Raw genomic sequence first — 19,158 nt, 5'->3', positions numbered from 1 at the left:
CGATGGGATGCATGACTGGTCTGCAACAATGTCCAGGTGGGTTGGTAAGTGTCAAAACACCACCCAGTGCCAGCACCCAAAGTATCCCAGATGAACACTGCATTGTAACAGGCAATCAGTGTTAGTTACCCTGTAGTTATGTAGTTAATGAGGTGGCTCATCGATGTACAGTACATCTAGGCGTCTCTAGTTGTCTGTGAGGAAAACGGGGTTTAAAAAAAAGAGAAAAAAAGGGAAAAACGGCAGGGTACTTTTTAATCCTTTAACACATCAGCTGACATACTCAGTTCCTTGTAACGCTTTCACTTCACCCGGAATATACTGACAATTAGCGCTGAAATGAAACAGATTTTCAGGACTTTAATTTGAGCTGTTGTGTTATTTAAGTATTTATTCATAGGAAAATAATTTATTTAAAAATTTGCTCGAGTATTTTCTATTATTAAAATTATTGTTGTTGTTGCTGCCGCTGGTGTTCATATTGTTAAAAACCTGTGGATCACAGAGTTATCGGCCCATTTGTATTCTTTGCCAAGTTTTCCACCAATTTCAGCACGCGCCAGCAGGAGTCTCCCGTTCCCATAGTAACAAGACTAAGATCCGTCCGTAGACAAAGTTAGCCAGTCTTTGCCGACTTCTTTCTTTGGTGCGACCAACATTAAGCCCTGTTAGTTACTCTGCACGGCCGTACGTCCGCTTTGCTTCACCTAATAAGTAAATAAGAAGTCAGCGCGACGCCTTATATGAAAGTAGCGACAGTAAGAAGGCTGGAGAGAAGCTGCATGGAGCTCGTTGTATAGCTTAGCCAAGCCTTCTCTATCAGAGACTCTGTTGTGTTCTTGTGTCCGGAAGTTCTGCTGGGAAAAAAGTAAGAAAGGCATGAAAAAGAGTAGCTGGAGGAAATTTCTGAGAAATTTGCTCGGAGCACACTGAAACACCGTTTGGTGTCTCGCCGAGGAGGCAGAGAAGGCGTCGTGCTGTTGTTCTCTCGTAATTAGCGGCGTGTATTAATCTAGCGATGGGTCTGCCGACGCTGGAGTTCAGTGATTCTTTCCTGGACAGCCCGGATTTCAGAGAGCGGCTGCAGTGCCATGAAATAGAGTTGGAGCGAACCAACAGGTTCATAAAAGACCTCATCAAAGATGGAAACATGCTCATATCTGCCCTTAAAAGTAAGTACGCGCTGATTAATAGCTGATTCTTGGGAGCGAATGTGCTTTACAGTTTGCAGTGATTTATGCAACCTGATCCAAAGGGAAGTCCTCTGGGTATCATTCCAAACAGAACCACTGTAGGGACTTGAACCTTGAGTGTCTCATTTTTCATTTGTGTGTGTAGTATGAGCAGGACAGTTTGGAAGGTAGTTACAGTGTTATGCACAGTGTAGGTCTGTGATATACACAGCAGCTATTGCGCGAGTTAATAATTAATAATATTTGTTCACCTTAATTTGTTGATGTAGGTCACCTTTACAATATTGTAGTCTGCTGTTACATACAGGTTTTAACTAGCAGAAAGCAGCAAACAGCTGACAACTGCCTTGAGGGCCCAAAACAGCAGGACCACCGCCTAACCTCCACCCACCAAGCTACTATTGGGTGTTACCTGATTTCGGCTAGATTACTGAAAATATATAAAAAGACCATGTCCACATTAACTATATCAGTGATGTTTTTGATTTGTTTTTCTATAAACAGTGGGTATTTTTTTTAAAAGTGGCAGAAGAATGTTAATTTAGCTTGTTTTGCTTGGGTATTAGTACTAAACCTAAAGGCACTAAACTCTCAATTTCTTTAAAACAGAGGAAAACTGGAAATATTCACATTTTTGCACATATGAATCTTTATTATTATCACATTTGGGGTTTTTCCTGAATACAATTTTTTTTAAATGCCAGCCCCAGAATACCTTGTATTTATTAAATGGTTGGAAATAACTGGAACACGCAAATACTATGCAAAGAAAGTCTTAAAGAAGGTTGCTCAGTCTCATGGCATTCACCATCAAATAACCTTACATAGTACAGGTCAGCCCCCAAAGATCGCGTTAATGACTGTGTGTTTATTAATTTTGACACCTTCATTTGACAGTATAAAGGCACATGGCTGGGTTACTGACTGGGTGCCATATTCTTGTCCTGATGACAGCTTTCAAACAGCATATACCTCCTTGTTGTTTGTAGTGTTTGATTAAGGTGGGGGGGTGGGGTTTTTGGCTCACCTGTTGGCTGAGGTCATCACCTGCCGCTGCCAGCTGTATACACACAAGGTCAAAACAAGGCAGAGGTTTGTCAGAAAACCTTACCTACTTCCGAACTGGATGAAGAAGAACATGAAGTCTAAAGAGGCTGAAGCTTCAATTTTATTGTTTGATCACCACATTTCAGCTTGCAGCTTTCACCAGGGTGAAGCAATAATACCACAAGTGTTGCTGGAGTTTTAACCTCTGTTAAAAGAAGCATGACCAGACTTCAAAAACAGTAAATATAGGACAAGAAGTATGCTTGTGAGGGACAATGTGGGACATATTACCAATGCTGAGAGTAAATCAGTGAAAGAGAGATATATTTTATTTGAATGTTTTCCAAATCTCTTGCTAAGTAAATATGTGTACTTTTTCGCATTAGATGTCTTACTCTCATGCATCCTCTCTCTCTTAAAAAAAAAAATCCCAGCAGCCTTTAAAACTGTTGTTAACTGTTCAGAGGATGATTTCTCTGATAATAATCTAGGTTTTAGTTCATCCATGAAATGGCACATCTCATTTTGAGCTGAAAAAAAAAAACCTCTTGAGAATCACCTACCACTAGTTTTACACAGTTATTAAGGGTTTTCAAGTCTTTATTGTAGTTGTATATTTTATTGTGTTTATACTTCACAAAAGTCTCCAATGTTTGTGTTATTGTGGTGATTTCCACATGTTAACTTCAGGAGAACCTTGATGAAATGATGTCTTTTGGTGCAGCCTCTAAGTAAAAAGCCATACTTTGGAAAAAGTGTGTGCCTAACAGTGTTGAATTGTAAGATTGAGGGAACACGAGGGGGTCACCTTAAACACACAAGGTGTTTGACTGCTCTGTGACCACACAGATGTGAAATAACCTGAAAACCAGTCAAAAGCAAGTTATTTGACACCAAACAAACCCTCATCAGAATAAGCACATTAAGCACATTTTTCTGCACGAATGCAGTCTAGGACATAAACAGTCCTGGACACCAAATCGAGTGCAGAATGAAGTGGTTGTTTTGTTGTTTTCATACATTCAACCTGAACAAAGTTTTTGCAGTAATCTGGTGTACACTGATAGAAATATAAATGACAGTTTAATGGTTTTATTACCAGTTTGCAGTGGAGTGGTATGATTAAGATGTTTTCTCAGCGGCTGCCCTGCACAACAATCTCAGGGTGTGTTAATGACAGAATGCAGCCAAGTATTTTGTGTGCCTTAGAGAATAAACTGTGGTATTAAACTCTATTATTGGAGTGTTGTTTGGACACGTAAACACACAGGAGATTGTTGCAGGGTGTGGCACTTCATTTACATCACACTTGAAGAGACTTGTAGGAAAATATATTAATGGTTTATTACAGGATGGAATAAGTGATTTTTCCCTGCAACCTGTAGAACAAAGGGAGCATTTCAGGTGGCCGCTGATGGCAACTTGTGCAAAAAGCTAAACAGGCTAAGTTAAAGATGTTACCCGTAATCCAGCTGTTAACAATGCTTTAGTTGACGTAATGAACTTCTACCTGTCTTCCTCAGGTCTTTCTCTTGCTGTACAGCGATTCTCACAGTCTCTGCAGGAGTTTCAGTTTGAATGCATTGGAGATGCAGAGACTGATGATGAGGTCAATATAGGTGAGACAGAAATGCCACTTTTTACACAAGCTTGCACAATATTTAAGATATGCAAAGCCTTTTACAGCAGTGGGATGTGTTATTTATTTTGCAGCCCAGTCTTTAAAGGAGTTCTCTCAGCTCTTAAGCACCATGGAAGAGGAGAGAAAACGTCTGGTAAGAAAATGTGTGATTGTATTTGAGTGTGGGTGCGTAGAAATACAGACTTGGTAGCAGTTTGATACATTGATAACTAACTGTAGGATGTTTGTTCTTGTAGATATTTATACCTGTCATCTTTCTCTGGCTGACTATGCTCATCTCTTAAAAAAATTAACCAAACTGCTATCACCAAAGTCTAAACCAACCAGAAATGTGTTCGCACTCTATGTCTCCTGTTGAGCAGCAGAAAGCAGCAAGTGCATCCCATCTTTAAGCACCTGTAATTTTTTTTTTAATAGTAAGAATTTGAAAATACTGTGGCAGCATGAAAGGGAAAAAATACCACTTGAATCTGAGGCTTCCTTCAGGTCTGCAGAACTTTATCACGAGAGAACTGAAACTAGCCTGTTTTGGTTCCCTCTCAGTTCTTTCTCAGTGTCATTTTGGCCGAGCTGAAACCATCTCACTGTACATTACCTTACTAACTACTATACACTGACCAAAAAAGGAGTAAATATTAAAAACAGGATCACCAGGAGGCTAGAAAGCAATTTCAAATGAATGCTAATGATCAACCCAATATGTGACTGTAAATGTGTTCACAACTTTTTCACCAGCCCAAGTGGACAAAAAAAAAACATGTTTATTCACCATTACTGGTTAAGATTTAAGTCATTAGTTACTAGGGCTGCTCGATTATGGCAAAAATGATAATCACGATTATTTTCACTGAAATTGAGATCTCGATTATTTGACGATATTTATTTAACCCTTTAAGACCTACCATAGAACTAAGTCCGCCAGAGCTTATATTATTTTTTTACATGTTGTAGTGCCATTTGTGGGAGCATTTCAAGTTGCTATACAACTGATATGGCCCATATTTTAATAATATGTATGCATTAAGTCCATAGTAACTACATTAATTGCAAAAAAGTGCAATAAACTACAAAAAAATTGAAAATAGTTTTTGTTTTGTTTTTTACATATATTTCTACTTGGAGAAATTTAAGAGGTTTATCCCTTAAAACTTTAAATACAAAAAAGTTGCAAAAAATAGTTTACAACAACAGGAAATTTATTTTGAGTGTCTTCATAGTTTTATTTTTGAGATACACCAATTTTTATATACACTGCAGAAAAAACAAAAAAACAATCCTATGATGCAAATTTGCAAAGAAAACAGCAGGTGCATCAAAATAAACTATTTCCAGCAGTGCAATTTGAGTTCTAAGCATCTCAGAAACTATTCAGAAAAGTCAAACATGACCAGTATAGGTTTTTAAGGCCTACAAGTAAAAAACTACATTTCTGCGAAAATGACGTCACTTCCGGTTTCGGCCAGGAAATGGCGGACATGCGATAGTTCGCGCTGATGTCTGTTTCACTGTGGGAAGTGTTACTAACAGCTGATCGGATCGGCAAAGCATGTTTCTGGAATATTATGTTTTTGTTCCTGCAAGCGCTTTTTATGCAATTTTTGCAAAGCTATATGTGGAAGGAAACCGTGACCGAGGACAAGCTGATGGCATCAGATGTAAGTACAACTCCTCCGGTTTCATATACAAAACAAATTATTGCGCTAGCTTACACGGTTCAGGTTCTACAGGGATTTAAAAATCGTTACACAAAACGGAGCGTGCTGCTCTGACCGGATTTAAAGGGTTAACAATGACTTTAAAAAATAATATAAAATAGTGTGCAACACCACTGAAGTTTTTTTTAACCTCTCTTTTCAACCAACGGCAGTCACTCTCCTCTCCAAATAACTTCTGCTTAGCTTTCCGAGCTTCCCTCGGGTCCTCTTAATCAGCGGTCTCCAACCTTTTTTGCGCCACGGACCAGTTTATGCCCGACAATACTTTTTACGGACCGGCCTTTAAGGTGTCGCGGATAAATGAGGGAGGGGCTAATAATCGGCTCAGTCATTTTTAATGATCGTTGAAAGCCCAGATCGTAATCGTGATTAAAATTCGATTAATTGAGCAGCCCTATTAGTTACTATGTACAGGATTTCTGTTTAAAAGCTGAACTCATTCTTAGCCACTGTCACTTCCTCGAGCTCCTACTTCAGTCCAGTTCCCACAAGTCTGATTCACACCTTCTTTTTTTTTAGTGAATACGTTTTACCGACAGCACTTTGTGCACCATGGCAATTTGGGAAATGTCTTTGACTCAGAGAACCTCCATCAGTCAGAGGTCTTTGTTTCAGGGTGACTCGAGTCTGGCACAGTCTGTGTGAAGGCAAACCTGTGCGCATGTGCAATGTATGTGCATAGTATGCAACCTCATGTGTGTGTCTTTGTGGTTGTGAGCACGGTCTGGTTACAGAGGCACCATGTGGAACCTATTCTGCCAATTCCCCTGTGAGCGTGAGCACAGCCCCAGTGCCTGGGAAAGTCCATATAAGGGTCCTGTGTGTGTGTGTTTGACTGCCCATTTCTCTTTGTGAGTGTGTATGTGTGTGCACGCATTTCGATTGCATGCTTTTCCACTTAATGTGGCACTACTCCAACCCTTCTAACAACATCATTATTATCATTATTATGTTTAAGGGAAATTCCAGCAAATGAGTTCCTCTGAAATACCTACCCGTCCAACCTGAAAAGACCATTATTGTGACCTGACAATGGACTTCAGTCTCTTAGATTTCACTTTCATCCAGCTGAATGTAATAAGAAACCAGATCTCTTTTGGGGTATTAGGGCAGCACGAAAGTCAAAGTGAAAGTGGAGTCATGATGTGGGAGTGGGGGTATATTTATAGTCTGATGCTTAAATCAACTGAGACAGAACAAAGTAAGATTTGACCGACATTTGCAATATATAGACTCCTGACTAAAGAGGGCAGAGACCTAATGTAAACACCAGAGTCCTCAGTTCTGATAACCCCTCTGTACCACAGCCTCTCACTCACAAGTTTCTCATACATACTGCAGCAACTCAACCAGCAGAAATGTTACAGCAGTTTTACTGTAATTTTTCTGATGAAACAGGCCAGTGTTGGCCAATATTTTGTGAAATACTTTGCATCAGAGCTCTTTGGTTTGCAGTATTTCAATGACTACTGGCAAAAAAACAGTTTTATGTCTAGTGTTTTTAAATAGAGTGATGTGCAAAAGTCTTGAGCCACCCCTCATGTCTTTATCTTTTTCTAGGACAACAGGAATACATTGTATAAAGCAAAAAAAAAAAAAAAGGGCATTTCTGACAAACCTTATAGTCAAAATTGGATATCACCACCGAGCAACTTTATTCTTCAACAAGACCTGAACTCTCTTTGGCAAGCTTTCTTTCTTCAAGTAGTCTTCAGGAACAATTCTACAGGCTTCTCGAAGGACAATCAGATTTTTTCTTTTTATCCTTTGGATGTTGGCTGCCTTTTGTTCCATTCTAATCTCACACTGTTGTTGTTGATGTTGAAGTCCAGGTTCAACATTATTGTGGGGAGGCCAATCCATGACTAATAGTGTTTCATTGTGTGTTTTCTATCCAGGTATGCAGTTTGTTTGGGATAATTGTCATTTTGCAAATGGTCAGATACAAAGACTGGATAGCAAATGTGTGAAAAAGGAGCCGATGTCAAAAGAAAAGCTTTAAAAGACCTTCAGAAAGTCTGGCTTTGGCACAATATAAAGGAATGTGAGATGGCTTGAGGCTTTGGCAGAGTACTGTATGTGCCAAGCATGACGAAATCATAACTAAATGTTTGTGCTGGGTGTTACTGTGATGTTTGAACAGCTCTTCAAGGTGATGAAGCTTAAGCTTTGTTTTTTTTTTGTTATGTCAGCAGCAGGTAAAGTGTAGGCATTAAAAGGTGTTTGATTATTCAGATCATTTGCTTTGCTCAAATATACATACCTTGCTACCTCTGTTCTCAATAATTTCCATTTAAATAGTTTACAATTGACAAGGTAAATAGAGTAAATCTCAACCAGAAATTTGCTTTTATACAACAATTTGGTGAAGTTTTCGATAGATTGTCTTGTTAGCATATTGATTTGAAATATTTTGAATTAAATTTTCCTGTTTTAAGGTAAAACTCTCAGAATAATAAAAGGCAAGCCTCTGCTGACCAGTTGATAAAAGCTATTTTGAGTGAGACGCTAAAGCCCTCATGGGAGCTGTTGCTTTATTTATGTTGCTTGTCTCGATATTTACTCGATATGACACACTGAGCTGACTGCATTTTCTGTTTTCATCTCTTAGATCCAAAATGCTGATGATGTTTTGATCTCACCACTCGAGAAGTTTCGGAAGGAACAGATTGGAGCTGTAAAGGTATACCTCCTCTTCTTATAGTCGAAGGGTCACTGCTGAGTAGATTATGAACATGGATGTTGCTTTCATTTGGTATGCAGCACTCTGGGTGGTGATCAGACAGATCACTCTGCTTCTTTCTGGTCCCGCTCGGGTTGTTAGTCAGCGATCAGAGAATCCAATTTGTCGAGATAAATGATGGATCACAGTCCAGTGTCAGCAACAAGGTCATGGGAACGGACGCTGGGAGGGCAAGAAAAGGAGCACGTCACAGACAGAGGGATGGTTGAACTCAGACAGACAGTGTAAACAAAAAATGAGTTTGGTGTCTGGTTTCAGCAGCTGTCTCGAGTTGTATAATCCAGTTTTATCTATTTTTTGGTTTCCTCTTTTCTTTTTCAGTGAAAAATAAGGATGTAGATAGCAGCATCACGTGGTCGATTACTAGTCCTGAAAATGAAATCAAAGCTCACTTCTTTGTATTACTGGAAGTAACTCCTCAGCCTGAAATGTTGCAGGTGTTTGCGTGAGAAATGCCAGTAGTCACTTCTCAGAGAATAGAGATACACGTGTGGCATTGAGAGCTACAGCTGTTTTTGTAAAAGAGATGTTATCGTAACTATTTTTAGTGTGTCTCTTCCAAAAAATGTGCTACTGAAACTCACAGTTCCAGCAGGATAAACTCAAAACTTTAGTGACTGCCTAACTTTTATCTGTAGAATAAAACAAATTACATAAGAAGTTAGGACGATGTGAGAAATTGAAACAAAAAATGGAACGCAGTGATTTGCAAATATAACCAGTTAAAGCTGCTCAACAGCCCCATATTTTTTTATTTCATAATGTCCAAATGTTTTCAGCTGCTGAAAGGTCTGGACTGCAAGACTTTTCTACTGTGAAGCCATACTGGTTGAGTAGTTGGCATTGTCTTGCTGAAATATCCAAGGCCTTCACTGAAAAGACAATCTGGGAGCACAAGTTGCTGTAAAACCTTCAGCATTGACGGCCCCTTTTAAGATGTGTAAGCTGTTAATTTCACAGGCACTGACGCACCCCAGGAGATTCAAACTTTTGAGCTGAGCACTGATAACAAACCAGATAAAGGTGTGTCTCCGCTTTAGTCTGACCACAGAGCAGTTTTCTGCTTTGCCTCAGTCCATTTCAAATAAGCGTTAGCCCAGAGAAGATGGTGGTGTTTCTGGAATATGTTCATATATAGCTTCTACTTTGTATGATAAAGTTTTAGCCTGTGGTGTCAAGAGAAAAAGTTTAAATATAATTACAAAAGACTGATTTTTAAAAAAAGGAGATGTGGGGGCCCACCGTAACCCTTTGTGTACGGTTTGTCAGAAAGTCCTTAATCCATAGACAGGTGGAATATGGGACTCCTAGGGTTAACAGCTTGCACACCAGCTGTGAGGAAGGATGGTGTTAAAGGCAGAGCTAAAGTCAATAAAGAGGAGGCGTGTGTAGCTCCCCTGGTGCTCCAGGTGCGACAGGGTAGCATGGAGAGATGTAGATGATGAGATATTTTAAAGCCTCGATTATACACGGACCACTGGAGACCCAACGACTGAGTAATCATTCCAGTTATACTTCTTTAAACTGCACTGCCTACGCGCATATGTAGTTGGTGCATTGTAATTGAAATTCACAGACACCCAAGAAGATTCGCAGATGTGGAAAGTATAAAACCCACTTAAGTCTGAACAACACTTAAGTCTGGTGAAAAAGCGGCAAGAGACGAGAAATACGCTCAGTGGGGAAAAGGGTAAATGTGCATGATCATTTCAAATATCACAGTTTATGTGATTATATCCACATAAAAAATTATAAAAGTGGTTCAATGGTTTATGTTAAAATGTATGTATAGGTTGGCACAGAGCCAGATGCATCAGCAGAAACTTGAGGACGCGCTGCACGAAGCCCAGAAGCCACTGGCACGTCACCGTGACGATGAGGATCTTGACCGCATGTTGAGAGAACAGGAAAGAGAAGGCGATCCTATGGCTGCAATGCTCAGGCGTAAAAAGGACCGTGGCACAAAAACACAAGGTGTTTAACATTATATATGTTTTATTTTATTTATGACTTTATTTTATTTCACCAGGTCAATCCTTGTAAGAAGCTTTTAAATAGCAGCAGTTTTGTTTTTGCTACTGTTTGTATTTTTATTTATTTGTATGTTTGTTTTGATTTTTTGTAGAGAAACCTCGATATAAAGGCCCTGCTCCACCTCCAAACCGGTTCAATATTCCACCGGGGTACCGCTGGGACGGAGTTGACAGGTAGAGTTTGTGCATCGGTGACAGAGGAAAACTGTTGAGGACAGAACTGTAGTTTAATATTGAATGTTTTTAATACACACATCAGTTTGTCATTTTGCACATTAATGGTAAAGAAATTGTGATCATTTTTTTCCACGTCTATATTAAATTTGCGCCTAATTGAATGGATTGTCTTTGGCCTTTTAGCTTGTCGTATCATAATTAATAGGGTTATTTTATTTGTGTCTTGCAGGTCAAATGGTTTTGAACAGAAACGCTACCAGAGGATGGCAGATAAAAAGGCTGTGCAGGAAGCGGCCTATAAATGGAGTGTGGAGGATATGTAAAGGCTTTCAGAAAATGATGAATCTGGAGCAGAGCTAAAGAGCACACCTGCTCAACCTTTATGTATAATTTTTATGCTGTTAGAACAACAAGACTAGATGCATCTACGCAGCAAAAGTTCTTTTTTAAATAAACTACATAGAAGAATTTGTTTCACCTTTCCAAACCCTTTTGATACTGTACCATGTGTATCAGATGGAACTGTACAGAAAAATGAAGTGAAGCATGTTCACAATTTTTGTAAGAAGTTATTCACCGTGGAGCAGAAGCTGTTGTGGTTTCAGTGTTTTATTAAAGAATGTTTTTGTAATGCATTGTCCCAAGAGTGTTCAGGCACCTGGATCTTGGATAGCATTTGACATTCAGTCTTTTTAGATAATTTTATACACTTACCACCCATTTTATTAGGCAACAGTAACTCAAATAACCGCTTGTTACAACCAACATATTTTGGTCCTGGACATAGAAATAGAGACATGTCCCTCATGACTCCAAAATGAAACGTAGTGCACAGCAACCAAATGCTGAAAGAGAGTGTCCACAGCTGACTGTCGATGGTATGGTATAGCTGTGAGGGTTTTGTGTACAAGATAAATGCACATTTGAGAGTTCTGTGGTGTAGCTAAAAAAGACTGACCTACAGAGATGTGAAAAAAGCGGCATTCAAATAAGCCATTCCTTGCCATATTAATCAGGGAGTACATACACTGACAGGATGCTGTGACTCTCACAGTGAGGGAATCAGGTTGGGCTCTAATATTTTTTCTAGCAATGTCCGATTCAGTCTAACATCTGTAAAAGTTTTAAGGCACTTTCCACCAGCACTATCAAAAAGAATTATGGAAGAATGATTTGTAGAATCAAGGAATCAGTGTCCTGGTTGCACATGCTAGACCAATGGCTTAATAACACAACAATGCTATTGCCTTTAATCTGTCACTATCTATGCTATTGATTATGGTGTAATTATATAAAAAAAATTTTTTTTTAAAGTGACAGTATTGTGCAATGAATAAAAAGTTTTATTTATAAACTTTTTATTTTTATAAAAAGTATTATTTATTATTAATAATAATTAACCTTACTTCATACTTGCAAATTTGTCGACTGATGCTATAATTAATCTACGTTATCTATTTTTAATTTAAGTTTTAAGTTGGTCTAAGTATCTTAGCACAGCGGAACTCTAGTATCCTTAGTCGGGCGAGTAGGGGGACTTTAAAATGTGACACACTGGACCCCGTTTCATTACGGAATGTTTTTGTTGATGCACTTGGAAGAGTGAATAGATTCAGCGGTACTGGTGTGGTTTAACGCGTAATTGGCGACTAATGCAGAGAAATATTAGCCCTGAAAACTGTTTGTAAAGCCCGCCAGTCTCCTGTGCCATCGTTCTAGTTTAAAATGGCTGACTGGAGTCCGATAGCGAAGGTGTACGACCCGCTGAAAGCTGGTAGCATCGACGGCACAGACGTGGAACCCCATGATCGAGCGGTCTGGAGGGCCATGGGTGCCCGGTACAAGCCCAACAAAGGCGTCGTTGGAGACCCACTGCTCACGCTTTTTGTGTCCCGCTTGAACCCACAGACCACCGAAGATAAACTACACAAAGTGTTCTCTAAGTACGGAGGCATCCAGCGGCTCCGGCTGGTCCGGGACATTGTCACGGGTTTCTCCAAAGGATATGCCTTCATTGAGTACAAAGAGGAGCGATCTGTGGTCCGGGCCCGCCGGTGTTCCAGATCTACTGGCGTTTAGATCAACTGGCGTTGGTCGAACAGATGTGTGGCAGACTTGCGTTTCAGGAGCTGCTACCGACAAACCAGCAAAAAAACGCCAAATGTGTCACCTGTGACACTTGTGAGGTTATCTCAAACACACTCCGTCAGTCTTGATGCTGTTGAACAACAAAATGTTTAAAAATGTGGCGAGTTTACCTGGTGATATCCTCATGCGTGACGCGATCGCGAAAACAGCAAACAAGTAACACCACGCCGTTGTTGTTCACAGGACAGCAAGAGTAAACGATCGGGAGACTCTTGTCGTCGTTATCGTTCCCCTCGCACGGTTTATTTCTCCGAATTCAGCGTTTTTGCTTCACAACTACAGCGTGCAGTTTACTTTGTGCACTAACATGGACTCGAGTCAACCAGCGCCACCTCTGGCCAAGTGCCACAGCCTACAGCCAGATCAACCTGTGACACACATCTGCACCACGTTTGAATTCGTGTCATGCACATTTGTACCTTTCAATTGTGTCTGTTTGTGCGTCATGCAAATAAACCTTTGAAATGAATGAAATGATATCATGTATTTATTATCAGCCTCCATTTGTACAAAATGCCAAATGACATACACATAAGAATCACCATCCTGATATCAATACTTTTGCCCATACGAAAAATGTCGTGAACACACTAATATTTCACCAGTGTTGTAACATCACATGTCGTTAGCGTAGTCTGTCTGTGTCTTCCCTCTGCAAACAAACATGTTAGAGTTGGTTGTGATATACAGTCTGCATAAGTGTGGTCAATCTAATAAACATTTATAAGGAGATGGCAGTTACTGTGAATGTACAGCAGTTACACAGTGATTAGTAATAAACAGTCAGACAATGACCCTGACAATCTCATTCAATCTTGCAGATTGCACCTTCTGTGGAAAGTGATACCACACGGTGTGTGTGGACTTCCCCTGTGCAGAAGGCGACTACAAATGTTGTGGGTGCTAAATAAACAGAAACAAATGATCCCTGTTGTCTTTGCTTACTGATTGTTTTCAGTGTTGACAATCCACATTGCTGGCATTGCATCTTTCAACATGTTTGTGGGTAGATTTGGATGTACCAGGGGTAAGTGCAGCCACTCAGCCTCTACTCAATGTGATCATAGCAGCAGGTGCAGATGTGTCACAAGTTAATCTAGTAGTGGCCTATGGTCATGTGTTAGTGGTGGGAACAGTCATATCCACTCACTCTCACTGGCTGTTTATTACTAATCACTGTGTAACTGCTGTGAATTCACAGTAACTGCCGTCTCCTTACAAATCTTCATTAGATTAACCACACTTATACAGACTGTATATAACTCCAGCCATGTTGATGAATTGCCTATATTGGCTGGAAATATTCATTTTCAGGGAAAAGACACAGACAGACGATGCTTACAGGATGTGATGTGACAACACTAATGAAATATTGATGTGTCATATTTGTCCAAGGTGTATTTCATTGTTATGGAAAAAGAGAATATTAAAATCATGATGACCAATTGGAGTGGTGATTTCTATGACTTTGTGTATATAATTTGGAATTTTGTACAAATGTAGGCCAATAAGGAATATATGATATCATTTCATTCTTTCCAAAGGTTTATTTGCATGACGCACAAACAGACACAATTGAAAGGTACAAATGTGCATGACACGAATTCAAACGTGGTGCAGATGTGTGTCACAGGTTGATCTGGCTGTAGGCTGTGGCACTTGGCCAGAGGTGGCGCTGGTTGACTCGACTCCATGTTAGTGCACAAAGTAAACTGCACGCTGTAGTTGTGAAGCAAAAACGCTGAATTCGGAGAAATAAACCGTGCGAGGGGGACGATAACGACGACAAGAGTCTCCCGATCGTTTACTCTTGGTGTCCCGTGAATAACAACGGCGTGGTGTTACTTGTTTGCTGTTTTCGCGATCGCGTGGCGCACGAGGATATCACCAGGTAAACTCGCCACATTTTTAAACATTTTGTTGTTCAACAGCATCAAGACTGACGGAGTGTGTTTGAGATAACCTCACAAGTGTCACAGATGACACATTTGGCTTTTTTTGCTGGTTTGTCGGTAGGAGCTACTGAAACGCAAGACTGCCACACATCTGTTCGACCAACGCCAGTTGATCTAAACGCCAGTAGATCTGGAACACCGGGACGCCAACAAGCTGGTGGTCGACCAGCATGAAGTGTTCGTGGATTTTGAGCAAGAGAGGACTCTTAAAGGATGGGTGCCGCGGCGGCTCGGCGGCGGGCTTGGAGGGAAAAAGGAATCCGGACAGCTGCGGTTCGGCGGCAGGGACAGGCCTTTCCGTAAACCCATCAATCTCGGGGTAGACCCGGTGCAGGAACGAGGTGGTGGTGGTGGAGGGAGGGAGTGGGACAGACCAAGCGGGAGAGCCAGAGACGATCGGGACCGACACAGAACAGCAGAGTGGGGCAACAGAGGAAGGAGAGATGACCGGGACAGAGGCCGAGAGTGGGATGACCGCAGGCACGGAGACAGGAGCAGGCACCGGGACCGGAGATGAAGCATGTGGCTGCACTTCAGCACTTCAGCTTTCAAAGGAGGACAGTGAATGAGTGTGTGACTTGGATAACTGTTTGTGTGAAAGGTTACTTTTTTGTATGCTGATATTCTTCAGATTGTACTGTATGGTAATCAGGACTCTGCCTGTGGCTGTCATATTCAGTTCTTCTCAGGGAAGTTTCAGGAATGACAAAGTAGGGTTGTTGTGTTTTGTTGGGGTTTTTTTTTTTTTACAACTCTTTATTCTAGCGAAAAAATTACAATACGGGTGGTGTCCAGCCAAATGAGACTTACATCCATCATGTCAAACATGAGCGCCAGCAGCCAGAATCACTGCTTAAGAGTCCAATTGGATTGCTTTGGGAAATCGGAACTGTACTTTTATACAGTTATCATAAATATTATTACCCCACATATACAATTCAAATTTTATTTCTTGCAATTTAAGTCCCAACAGACTTTTTTCCCCATTTACTACAGAATGTTGTTTATCATGTAGATAAACTGAGACAAACAAAACTGCATTTCTTTTTCTGATATTAAGATATTCCAGGGATTAAATGCATAGTTAAACTTCTTTTCACTGACAGAAAGGGAAGTTTCGCTGGTCCGGCCCACTCAAGGTCAAAGGCTATATGTGACTCGCAATGTAAAATGAGTTTGCAGTTTTGTTTTGTTTTTAAAAAAGCATAAGTTTAAGAGCACATTGTCAGCCCCATTTCTTTTTAAAAAATGTAAATCAGATTATATCATAAACAATAAAATTCGTCATTGTTTTGAAATCTAAGGTGTTACTGTTTGTCAAAGTGTTGCAACATGTTTAAGATTTCCCAAGTTGGGTAGTTTTCCAGTGTAGCCTCATGTGACCCCTGTTTTCAGAGTTGGTAATGATGTGTTGTGCAAGATTTATACTTGAGGGAAGAAAACTCAGTATTCAAACACATTTACTCCTTTTTCCATATACATGCAACTCAGGAATTTGAATCAAATGCTTACTCAGCTCTTACTCAGCCATCTGATCCTCGGTCCTGCCCAGTGAGGTCAATCAGCTTTCGGTTATGGGTCACTGGGTGGATTCTTAAACTGTGCACAAGTATTTCTGAAGTCATCAATATGAAAGATGACGGGAAATGAATCTCTTATTTCATTAAAAGGTAATTCTCTAATGTACCAGAAAAAAACAAGAGGCAGAACTGACTTTTATTTCCAAGTATGTTCTGAGTAGTAAGCTGTCAATTGTAGTGTTATTTATACGAAGAGACAATGAAGTTAGTGCAAACACATATACGTCAAACACACTGAAAACTGAGGCTTTTTTCCACTGGTTTGTGTTTATTACTGTATGATTATTGGGAATACATGCTGGGACAAGACAAATTTCAAGCATTTGTTAAATATGACTTTGACATTTAATATTAATCATGCATGTATGCAAACATGCAAGATGATTTCCACTGCCGCTTAGAAGTCATGCTTAGCTGGTCTTTGCCTTCCAGCGTACCCGACATTCACGATGGGCCAGCCTGGGTAAGTCTCTCTTTGGACCGTGCTGAAGTTGATCCTGTGAATCAGAAGAATCAGAGCACGCAGACACAGAGTAGCTGCTCCCTACATGAAGGACACTGTGATGATGATAAACCTGCTCTCACCTGAACGCAGGGTTAATGCCAATGTTGTCAGGCTGCGGGAAAGCAGGTGTCCGCCTCCTGTGGCAGGAGGATGGGGGAGGGAAGTCTTTCTGATACTGAGACTGCATCTGGGCTGTTTCCTGTTCGTTTTTTGCTGCTGCTGACATGTGATCACGGTTGCCTTCTTGCTCATTCCCTCTCACTTCTCTGTCCTCGCGTCTGTTTCCTCTTCCTGTTTATCATGAGGATGCAGGAGGAGAATGGTGAGATTCCTGTTGTGTGTTACAGCCTGCTGAAGGGTAATCAGAACTTTGCTAAAGGCAGAATTTCATCAACAGTAATCACACTTTCCATAAATAAACTTTCTTACTTTCTTGATCATACTACATGTATTACACTATTTGCTTTTTTCATTTTAATCTTGAGAGAATAATACTTTATACATAAATGAGATGAAATGTTCTTATGAATATAAATCATTTGCTTTGGATGTCGCAGAGCTGTGTGAAGGACACGGGAACACATACACAAATAATTACTGCTGAGGGCAATCCAATCCTGTGTCTGTGAGTAAGAGTGGCAGGAATTTCACTGCACAGCAGAGAAAACAATATCACTCCTCCAGATGCTCTGTGTCTATAACAGCATTTTCACATTTAACCTTATATGGTCTTTCTTATGTTCTATTTGAGGTATTAAATACTTTATTACAGTGTTTTTCAGTTTAATGGCAGTGTAGGGTTTTTTTTTAATCTAAGCTTTAATCACAAAATCACCTTTATAATCTCTACCATCTCTGCCTTCTCACTCATAGCACACTGCCCAAACCATTTCCAAGACACACACATGCACTGAACAGAAAGCCACAGCCTTGCGTGCCATCATAAATGAGTCTTATCTTTATACAGACATGATGAGTTTACTCTCTAGGGTGAGCCAAGTCTGTTGACCTTTGCCTGGATCTTGGTCTGGGATAGGCCTGAAGCAGAAAGCCTCACGTGATGTGGTCTCCATCTTAGCAGGTGTGTCCGGGTAGAGGAGGAATCCTAAAAAGGGTGAAACGTAGACTGTTGACTCTTGTTCCCCTTTTTTAACCCACTACTTTGGAGTGATTCCAGTTAAATCAAATCAAATCACTTTTATTGTCACATCACATGTGCAGGTACATTGGTACAGCACATGTGAGTGAAATTCTTGTGTGCGAGCTCCACAAGCAACAGAGTTGTGCAAAATACAATAATGTAAACAAGCAAAACACAAGAATGGCTACATCTGAAACTAATAAATATATGTACAATATATAATAGTATATGCATTTCTGGATGTGTATACTAAATATTTTCCTACGTGTGTGTGTGTGTTTGTGTGTGTGTGTGTGTGTGTGTGTGTGTGTGTGTGTGTGTGTGTGTGTGTGTGTGTGTGTGTGTGTGTGTGTGTGTGTGTGTGTACACATATTTTACAAGTTTCACAGTTTCTGAAATCTTTCCAGTTAGGTCTCTTTTTCACAGCTTGTTTACTTTGCATATAAATTCTATAAAATATGCTTAATGACAGTGACAATTAATCATTCACACAGACCTGATTTTTGTGACAACAAAACAAAGTTTTATTTCTGTCTGTTTATTTAGTGATGTGCACCGAGATTAAAGCGAGATCAGAAATAATGACGGTAATTTTGAATCCTTTTGTTATTTCTTGACTAGGACATTGTTTCTATTTCTGTTTTACTCTTTTCAGTGTTTATAACTTTTCAGTGTTTATAACAGTGTTTATAACAATTGTTGATTTGTTCTGTTCTCATTGTATGACGAATTATGATGGCTGTTTGGTAGCCGTTTGCATACTATGCATACTCTCTCTCTCTCTTCATATGTGTGTGTGTGTGTGTGTGTGTACAACAGCTTTATGTTAATGTACAAATATGTTTATGTGGTTTCCATGGTTTTTGCATCTTCTTTAAGTGCGCGTCATTCCATCTCGGATTTGGACAAGACTGGTAAGCTCTCAACTTGCTCTCCGTCTGATATGATCAGGGTTTTTTGTGTGTTTTCTTGAGGTTTTGCGACGCTGCGTGTTAAAGGCCTAGCAGCCGTCATTTAGCCAATGTGAGCCACTCTGTAAGAGCAGGTGGGAGGGAACAGCTGCTTCTGTTGTAAACGTGCTTCCGACTTGGAAATTTCCTCGGTCGAGTGGGTTATCTGGCATTTCCCCTCTTGAGTTTTCTAAACACTAATTTTTGTCGATATTTTAAGTTTGTTAGTTGGACAGAGTTAAATTAGATGTCGAAAGTTACTCTTGTCTACTGGTGTTTGTTATTTAAAAGGAATCTGACAAGATGATTCAAATAAAAACAAACGGTCA

At 40.0% G+C, this 19,158-nt stretch overlaps 2 protein-coding genes across 4 annotated transcripts; both read left to right on the top strand.

The window, feature by feature from the left end:
• Positions 1-604: 604 nt before the first annotated feature.
• LOC146660614 (rho GTPase-activating protein 42-like) lies at positions 605-11,181 on the top strand. 3 transcript variants are annotated; one of them, XM_085420579.1, is made up of 8 exons: positions 605-1,172; positions 3,764-3,859; positions 3,954-4,015; positions 8,209-8,280; positions 9,917-10,030; positions 10,133-10,314; positions 10,466-10,547; positions 10,780-11,181. In XM_085420579.1, exons 1-5 carry the CDS (start codon positions 1,019-1,021, stop codon positions 9,977-9,979), a joined length of 447 nt encoding a protein of 148 aa, XP_085276705.1. In that variant the 5' UTR covers positions 605-1,018; the 3' UTR covers positions 9,980-10,030; positions 10,133-10,314; positions 10,466-10,547; positions 10,780-11,181. The 3 variants fall into 3 exon arrangements, with proteins under 3 accessions (XP_085276705.1, XP_085276706.1, XP_085276704.1); XM_085420580.1 differs by lacking the exon at positions 9,917-10,030; XM_085420578.1 differs by having other exon boundaries at positions 9,917-10,314.
• A 937-nt stretch (positions 11,182-12,118) lies between these two features.
• LOC146660613 (U11/U12 small nuclear ribonucleoprotein 35 kDa protein-like) lies at positions 12,119-15,950 on the top strand. Its single transcript, XM_085420585.1, has 2 exons — positions 12,119-12,606; positions 14,782-15,950. The coding sequence occupies exons 1-2, from the start codon at positions 12,276-12,278 to the stop codon at positions 15,168-15,170; spliced, it is 720 nt and encodes a 239-aa protein (XP_085276711.1). The 5' UTR covers positions 12,119-12,275; the 3' UTR covers positions 15,171-15,950.
• The last annotated feature ends 3,208 nt before the right edge of the window (positions 15,951-19,158 follow it).

This window comes from Rhamphochromis longiceps, linkage group LG10, assembly GCF_057381845.1.
Source record: "Rhamphochromis longiceps isolate RC_006_pf linkage group LG10, R_longiceps_female_GT1.1, whole genome shotgun sequence".
NCBI classification, from domain to species: Eukaryota; Metazoa; Chordata; class Actinopteri; order Cichliformes; family Cichlidae; genus Rhamphochromis; species Rhamphochromis longiceps.
This window is presented reverse-complemented; position numbering and strand designations above follow the sequence as displayed.